General features: G+C 28.6%; 2 protein-coding genes across 2 annotated transcripts; both read right to left on the bottom strand.

Moving 5' to 3' along the window:
- Window positions 1-2,421: 2,421 nt before the first annotated feature.
- On the bottom strand, window positions 2,422-3,176 carry LOC109185767 (putative germin-like protein 2-1). Its single transcript, XM_019335718.1, has 2 exons — window positions 3,056-3,176; window positions 2,422-2,969 (listed from the first exon to the last, which is right to left on the bottom strand). Exons 1-2 carry the CDS (start codon window positions 3,174-3,176, stop codon window positions 2,422-2,424), a joined length of 669 nt encoding a protein of 222 aa, XP_019191263.1.
- A 1,829-nt stretch (window positions 3,177-5,005) lies between these two features.
- Window positions 5,006-5,798, bottom strand: LOC109185766 (putative germin-like protein 2-1). The gene is made up of 2 exons (XM_019335717.1): window positions 5,678-5,798; window positions 5,006-5,553 (listed from the first exon to the last, which is right to left on the bottom strand). Exons 1-2 carry the CDS (start codon window positions 5,796-5,798, stop codon window positions 5,006-5,008), a joined length of 669 nt encoding a protein of 222 aa, XP_019191262.1.
- Between the last annotated feature and the right edge of the window lie 3,914 nt (window positions 5,799-9,712).

Genomic DNA, 9,712 nt, shown 5'->3' with positions numbered 1-9,712 from the left:
ATTACTTATATTAATTATAATATTTGTAATAATCTCTTCCAAAATTTAAATACATTACCATAATAATCACACAAAATAATGAAAGAAAAATTATCAGAATAATTACCTTTAATAAAAATAAGGTAATTATATTAAAAATTAATTATATATTAAGGTAAGTATAATTTATTTCATGCCAATAATATTATACATTAAGTATAAAAATATATATGTATATAAATTACCATAATAATTACACCAAAAAAGGTAACAATATATAATTATTAGGTAATAATATTAATAATTAATTATTAAGGTAAGTATAATTTATTAAAGAGAGGATATAATTTAAAAAGTAAATTATTTATTAGATTACCTAATATAATTGTCTTGATTCCATGCTACTATGTATAATTCATATATTTGAAAACTTTTTAAATCGAAATATCTATTAATTGTCTTAATAATTAAAATAATTGTTAGTCAATCAATATTCAATAGTACTAAAAGTATTATTTGAATTTTTATACATAAGATATAATATTATTAAATCGAAATAATTAAAAATAATGTGTCCATATTACACAAGATTTTATAATAGTAATTTTTATTGCATAATAGAATTTGGCAATTATTAAACATTGTTTATGGTAATTATTGTATGACATTTAATACTAAAATTATTAGGTAGAATTCTTATAATTAAGTATAATATTCTTAAGGTACAATATTGCTTATATATGGTTTACCCGTATTAACCATCACTATATTAAATTAATATATAATTCTTTTAATATAATATATTATTAAATCTAAACATATGATTAATATTTATTCAATATTATTACGGAAGTATTACAATTATAAATTTTACTCCGTATTAAATTTTAAATGGCTTAGCATATCGAAGCAAACATGGTAACTCAATAACATTATTTTACATTAGTAAAGTGATTTTATATCAAGGAATGTCAGATGAAGAATAAAATCAAAATAATACTCTATTGAAAAAAAGCCACAGTACTTAATCATTTTTTTCCTTAAAAAAAAAATTAAATGGCAAGAAAAACGTCTTGAAGGGAGAGACAAACTACTCTCTTATTACAAAAAATGTACACTTTAAAACGGAGAAATTGAATTGAAACAAACTCCAACGCTTTGATATATTGACAACTAAAAAATGCTTTTAATTTCATTTTGGTTTTTATTGTATTCTTAGCATGCTTCCCTCTGTAAGTCTATACCTATTTACATATACACATAATTCGTCCCTTGATCACAAAACTTTATCATCTTGATGAGAAAGGAACTCTATTGCTTCCCGATCAATCTTTCTAGATCCGTATCTTCTCCACAAAAATAGACAAACAAACAAACAAAAAAAAAAAATATCAACATTTTTTCTTATGAACCACTTTTGTTGTTTAAAAACCATAAAATACAAAAAAAATAAAAATAAAAACAAAACAAAACCCAAAAAGAAGAAAAAATAAAAGAAACTAAGATGATGAAAACCTCACCAATGCAAATCACGTATCAACCTCAACTGTGGAAGATCACAGGATGATTAGAAGTCTATTGCTTCCCGATCAATCTTTCTAGATCCGTATCTTCTCAACAAAAATAGACCCAAAAAAAGTATATATCAACATTTTTTCTTACGAACCACTTTTGTTGTTTAAAAATCAAAAAAAAAAAAAAAAAAAAAAAAAAAAAAACAAAACAAAACAAAACAAAACAAAACAAAACAAAACAAAAAAAAAAAAAAAACAAAAAACAAAACAAAACCCAAAAAGAAGAAAAAATAAAAGAAACTAAGATAATGAAAACCTCACCCGTGCAAATCACGTATCAACCTCAACTGTGGAAGATCACAGGATGATTAGCAAAAATTAATGAAATAATTAACCTTAGTTGGGGTTGTATATGGTCATATAAGGTGTATTTATACACAATGGATGAGATCAAAAGGGTTTAGTATTGAAATTATAAAATGGTAAGAGATCTCAAGAAAGGTAAAATCTTTAATATTATTGAAATGCCATATTTGTCAAAATATTTGATATTACAAAAATGCCACTAAATTTTGGGGGGAAAACTGATAGGAGGATTTTACTTTTATATATATATAGATATAGATTTATCAACTGTTCCAAGCTATTGTCTTAAATATATTGTCTTATTGGATACAAATTTTATTATTTTCACTTACATAATCAATGATCTATCAAACACAATAATTTTAATGAATGAAAATTCTCAATAAACTCAAGCATCTTAGGGAAAGAAATTTTGGTGGCCTAAAATTAGACGTGAATATCATTTTACTCATTTAAAAAGATCACTATATCGATAAAATATCATACCATAATATTGAAGTAATACATTACAAAAGCTATAGAAATTGCCTTTAATTATTGTTTACATTAAAAAGTATTTCTCCTAAGAGAATTCTGCTCTAATTTGATCTATCACTTTCTTATCCACTCTAAAAGCCTTGGACAATACATCATCTAAGATTGGTGGATTTGATCCAAAGAGCTGATCGGGTATAAAATTAAACCCAGGATCTTGACTATTAAAAACCGCAATAGTACTTACCTTTCCAGCTCCAATGTTAGCCCCAAAGTGAATGAGACCTTGTGGGGTGACGAAAACATCTCCAGCACTATATGTTTTTGCATAAACACGATTTTTGGTTCTGTCACTTGGATCAGCGGTCACAAACCCAAAGTAAACCGTTCCTTCTAAGATGAGGACAAGTTCAGTTGCTCGAGGGTGAATGTGGGGCGGAGTGACGCTATTTGGTGCAAAATCATTGCGGATCAAAGTGAGGCCGAGAGTGTTAAGTCCAGGTATTTCGTTAATGCTAGCCGCACTGTATGTTGAACCCGTGAATGCGGGTAACTTAGAAGTATTAAGACCCGAGGTGAAGAAATCGTCTGCTGTTACAAGCTTCGGGTCTTTGCATGCCCTTCCATTCACAAAAACTGCACACAAATTTTCAAATTAATCACATATATATAGTGAGTATGAACAAGAAAACATCATAAAATAATGTTTGAGAGGTACATACTAGTGGCTTTGGGGTCATTTGCCGCGACACAAAAGTCTTGAAGAGGGCTTGGATCATAGGCATTAGCAAATGATGAAACTAAAGCAATAATGGCTAAGGTTAATGTCGTGTGAATCGCCATTGTTGTTGCTGTTTGCTTGTGTGATTGTATTCGTTCTTGAAATTGGAGTATTTATATACTCCCTTTGTTGAACATGAGAATCAATTCAATCATTTCTTCTGATCTTCATTAATTATTTTGTATATTATTATGGAGAGATGTTTATAGATTAGTAAGAATCTCCAATTCCTTATTGAGTTAATTCTTTTATTAGTTAGAAAAAAATCGCTAAGGCAAATCAAGAAAAGGCAAATGAATCAAAATCAAAAATATCATAATAGCTAGGTCTTTGATATATATGATATTATAATGTTTCTGATTTTTTTCCTTTTGTAATTAAAAATTCAGATCAATCAATCATATATATGAGATATTAGTATTATTTTGAAAACTAGTAAAATACCCGTGCGATACACGGATAAATTTTTTTAATTATATATTTAGGTAATAAAATTAAAGATGAAATTATAAACAATTTCAATATTTAAAAGTGTACATTTATTTGATTATAATATTAGTATAAAAATATCACTCAATTATCTAAAAAATATATGAATCGTTTGTCTGCAATTATCATGGAAAACAATATTTAATATTGGGAAAAGATGAGAAATAATTTAATTGTAATTATTATATTGATAAATTAAATTGATCTATGTTTAGCTTAATTTCCATAATAATTATTAGACAATTACACTAATATATGTGTAATTATACTTTATACATTAAGAATATTCCTTTTCACCATATAACATTTACTTAATTTTTTCTTCATCCTCTTCCATATCCTAGATGAATTAATTGTAATTATTATAAAAATAAATCCAACAACCCATATTTAATTGTAATATAAGATTTTTTCTAACACTTGATTGGGCTATTAAAATGCAATCCCTTTATGGGTAATTTCAAAAGTATCCCAGAGTTCCCCTATCTCTAATTGCTTTTTTATTATTATTATTTTTTTTCCTTTACTCGGTCATTTTTCTTTTTAGATTCTCTTTTTGGTTTTTCTTCTCTTTTTGTTTTTCATCTCTAGACTCTAAAATCTTGAACCCTTTTTCCGCGTCGATAGACAATAATATAAAATCTAAAATTTTAATATACATTATTAATATTGGACATCTATTTTTGCATATCACATATAGAATATACTAGTATTATATAAGTATACGTAAGTATGTTGGTATGCAATTAACTAACTTTACTTTTTAGTGGTTTTAGTCCTTTTATGTTGAATAATTATGAATTAAAATTGATATTTAGTCAAAATTTAGATATCAAAATTATAACACATGAGATGACTGAAAATTTGAAACTACATTGTGATTAAAAACTTACAAACTAGATGTATATTCACGTTCAATAATTGAGAACTATATTCTCTATTCAACTATAATTTAAAAGCTAAAATTAGATTTTCTAAAATTATAATCTAGAGTGGGGTGGGCTCGTCATATTTAAACAAAAATGCATACTAGTTCAATAATTGAGAACTATATTCTCTATTCAACTATAATTTAAAAGCTAAAATTAGATTTTCTAAAATTATAATCTAGAGTGGGGTGGGCTCGTCATATTTAAACAAAAATGCATACTAGTTCAATAATTGAGAACTATATTCTCTATTCAACTATAATTTAAAAGCTAAAATTAGATTTTCTAAAATTATAATCTAGAGTGGGGTGGGCTCGTCATATTTAAACAAAAATGCATACTAGTTAATATTTAAATGCCGTTACAAAATCAGATATTTAAATATCACACAATAATACGGAGTATCACATTATAATAAAAGGGAAAGAATCTTTTATTAATTACTTAGCCAACTCACATTCAAAAAAAAATTTCTAAGAAAATTGAGATCTAATTTGTTTAATTACTTTCTTATCTACTCGAAAAGATTTAGACAATACATCATCTGAGATGGATGAGTTTGATCTAAATAGTGAATCCGGTACAAAATTAAACCCAGGACTTTGACTATTGAAAATTGCAATAGTAGTTGCGTTTCCAGATCCAACATTGAGACCGAAGTGAATAAGGCCTTGTGGTATAACAAAAACATCTCCGGCATTATAGGTTTTCGCATAGACACGATTTTTTGTCCGGTCACTTGGATCAGTGGTAACAAACCCAAAGTAGAGCGATCCTTCTAAGATCAGGGCCAACTCAGTTGCTCGAGGATGTATGTGGGGTGGTGTAACGGTATCCGGTTCAAAATCATTGCGAATCAAAGTGAGACCAAGTGTGTTGAGTCCTGGAATTTCGTTAATACTAGCCGCACTGAATGTTGAACCTGCAAATGTTGGAGTTTTAGCAGTATTGAGCCCTGAGGTGAAGAAATCATCTGATGTGACAAGTTTAGGGTCTTTGCATACCCTACCATTCACAAAAACTGCACAAAATTATAAGCCAATAACGTTATTTAAGAATAATCTCACATAATATGAATAGTAAGTGTAACTTAATCGATTAAAACAAAAGCAAATTAAAAAGTAACCTATGAGTAGTATAATTACTTGTAGCTTTGGGGTCATTTGACGCAACACAGAAGTCTTGGAGAGGACTTGGGTCATAGGCATAAGCAGAAGATAAAGCAAAAGCAACAATGGCTAAGGTTATGCTCAAGTGAAAGGCCATTATTGCAGTTAGTTTGTGTGACCTTATTGCTCTTGAATACAAAATATTTATAGTGACGAACAATATCAAAGTCATTTCATGATCATTACTCATTTCGCATAATTTTGGAAGATTTATAAACTCGGTAAAAATATTTCTTCATTATTGCAATTGGCTAAACAAATTGCATAAATATTTTCTAAATCATTCACACTGACGTTATTCTGTATTTGGAAATTTTATCAGAGGGAATTAATAATAAAAACTATAACATGTCATCACTACAGAATGTAACATTTGGTTTTCCATTAAGTAATCTTTAAAAGATACATTGAACATATGATTTTGTTACCTACTCAAATTTAGTTCGCAATCGTATTCAAGTCACGGTAAATTTTAATTTTAAACTTCGCGCATGTGAATGTTTCAAGAAGAATAACTAAAAAAATAGAATAACAATATATTTCCCTGCTTCCTCATCTTCATACACAATGATTTAATTATTTATATTAATTTACTAATACCTATAATAATTAACCTACCAAAATTATACCAATTATACAAGATAGTGATATATATATATATATATATATATATATATATATATATATATATATATATATATATATATATATATATATATATATACATTAGCATTTTGTATGCGCAATGCGCGAAAGTTCATGCACAATATTAAAACATTGATAAATACAAATAATTAAATTATAATTCGAATTATATATACACAAATAATATATGTATTTTTTACACATATATATGATTTATCATTCATAGAAATTTAATTAAAATATAATCAACCATTAAATTAATTATATAATGATTTTAATAAAATTATAATTAAAGAATAGGAAGAAGATATGATAGATATAAGTGCATGGTAATAATGATGGAGTCATCAATGTTGAATTAAAAAGTAACGGTGTAAGGATAGTTTCGTCTAACAAGAATATAGTAGGGACAATTTTGTCTAATAACATTGAAGTGTACAACATTTAAAGTAATATGTATACCTTTATTAGCATATAAAAAAAGGGACATAAATCAAGGATATAACATTAATTGAGACTTATTATGTTTTTAGATATATATCATGTTATACATAATTTCCCTATGCTAATTTAGACACAATATCAACTCTCCCACTAATTAAGTTGTACCATCTTAATTATCCTACTGATTATAGAAACATAATTAAATCTTCCTAATTAAGCTATATAATTACATTTAAAGACGTATCAGATATTCTTAGCACATGGTTAGTAATTAAGTAAAGCGTAAATTTTATCTTTAGTACTCAACTATTAGGGATGATAATCGGGTGAGAGCAGGAAGTACATATACTTCCTATTTTACTAACCTGGTCTCCGTTGTCCCAACAAGGAAATATGTGGGTGCGGGAATTCCTCGTCCACAGTTAACCATAGTTAGAGTGTATAATTAAAATACTTTTTAATAATAAAATTAAAAAAAATTTCTTCGAATGCTACTAACTCTATTACAATGCCTCTACTGAAACTCAATCTCATGACCGCTCGCATAGAAGAGGTTACTACATACCATGTGAGCACGAAGTGCTTGACTAATATTAAATACAATAGGAATACTACATGTCATCTGAGCACAAAGTGCTTGGCTAATATTAAATACAATAATATATATATATATATATATATATATATATATATATATATATATATATATATATATATATATATATATATCTCGGGTACAGGGCGCAACCCTCGATGGAGAATTATAAATCATCCTTGTTCTGTCCTCGTTACCCAATTTTTTTCTCATATCCCTTCCCGATGGAGAGGAAATTTGGGATCTCGTCGAAGATAGGAAAAATTGTCATCCTATTAACTATTGTGGCAATGTCACATTTAGTATTACTCCTTTAATTTTGTCGTATTAAATCTTTAACTTGTATTTGCATGTCAGAATTAGTCATCTTTTAAAATTATTGTCATTCAATTGTTTAATAAATATGACTAACATGTAATTTCTTCATTCAATTAGAAGAGAATGAGAGAAATTACATATTGGAGCAAGATGTTTGAATGATGAAGCCAAGAATCTTGTGGTCTAGTGACACCAAATTGCTCTCCCATATATGAGATTGTGGGTTTAAGCCTCAGTGGAGGTAGACTCTTTATACTTCAATATGTTGAAAAAATAGTTATAAACAAATATTGCATTGTAACAGATAGAGACAATAGTATTCGAAAAAATAAAATGTTTGAATGATGAAATTATATGTTAGCTGCCTTTATTAAATAGTGGAATGGTATTTTTAAACATATGACTAATTCTGACAAACAAAGAATATAAGGACTATTTTTTTTTATGTGAGTCCCAATATAATATAAGTGTTTATATCAAAATTTTAGGTGTGAAAATAAAATATGGGAGTACACAATATTTTTTTATAAATTATAGATGTAGATTCGTACTAAATTGATCTTAACAATTACCCTCCTCTATCCTTATAAATTTGGACCCGGACTAATATATGCCTCATGCTGACACATCTCGTCCAGAATGATGCCACCAAAATCATTTTCCATTGTCTTCTTGACCCCGATAGTGGCAGTTGAAAGTTCCTTATATAGCTTATTCCAATTCGGTCGGGTGTCTCCCTACAGTTAAGACATGTACAAGACACTAAAGATCTGACAAACACTTTAATTAATCAAAAAATATATATATTACACCTTTATTGTTTTTTTTTTTTTTATACCACCGGTCGTTGTGTTTATTGTTTGATATGTAAGTCAATTGAATAGTGCAGTAATAAATACTAATTTTTTTTATTAAAAAATGTAAAAGTAAAAACTGAAACTCATGTTGACATCATGGGGAGCTACACATTAGTTCACAACTAGCTAGGCAAACTTTGACTTTATAAGTTCAATGGTTTCCTTATCCACTCTAAAAGCTTTGGAGAGGATATCATCGGAAATGGCCGGAACTGTTCCAAAAAGTTGAGACGAAACGGGTGTAATGCCGGGATTTTGGCTGTTTAAACTGTTAAAACTGGTTGCCTTAACTTTCCCAACATTTGCCTGGTAGTGAAGTAAACCTGGGGGAATCACAAAAACATCCCCAGCATTCAATGTTTTGGCATAAAGACGATTCTTCGTCGGATCGCTCGGATCAGCCGTGACAAAGCCCGCTTCAAGTGTGCCCTCCAAAACCAAGACTATCTCGCTTGATCGAGGGTGTGTATGGGGGGTGGCCAATGCCCCAGATTCATAATCCACACGAATCAAGAATATGCCCAGTGTGTTTAGTCCGGCGATTCTGTCAACATCAACGGTGTTAACAGTTAGGCCTACACCTGCCGGAACTCCGCTGACATTTAAACCGGATGTGGAGAAGTCATCTTCTGTCACCTTTTTTGGGTCTTTGCAAACCCTTCCATTCACAAAAACTGCATGCATAAAACATTGAAAACTCAAATTACATAAGAATAATAAAAAGCAAACGTTTTTTGTGGGATTTGCGTGACGGAATTTTTCTTCTTCATTATTTTGAAAATTTTCCGACCACGCATAATCCAAAGTTCCAATCACCTTTTGTCGCTGATGATGATCGAAAATTAACGGGAGATAATGATAACATAATTGATTAATTTTTTTCACCACTTTTGTTGATAATCAGAAACAATTTCTAACTAGAAACATTATAATTTCGACTTGCGAGTTGAAAGTTATAATTTTTAGCTCCAAAAATATGAAGATCAAGCAATAAAAAGTGGAAATGAAAGAATATTTACCAGTAGATTTGGGATCATTCGCCGCAACACAAAAGTCTTGAAGAGGGCTTGAATCAAAAGCATGAGAAAATGAAAAAACAAGAGCAACAATGGCTAAGGTTGTTGGGAAGAGGAAAGCCATTGTTTTGTTTTT

The sequence above is a fragment of the Ipomoea nil genome, unplaced genomic scaffold, assembly GCF_001879475.1.
Source record: "Ipomoea nil cultivar Tokyo-kokei standard unplaced genomic scaffold, Asagao_1.1 scaffold1361, whole genome shotgun sequence".
NCBI lineage: Eukaryota > Viridiplantae > Streptophyta > Magnoliopsida > Solanales > Convolvulaceae > Ipomoea > Ipomoea nil.
Note: the sequence above shows the minus strand (reverse complement) of the source record. Positions and strands in the feature narration are given on the sequence as shown.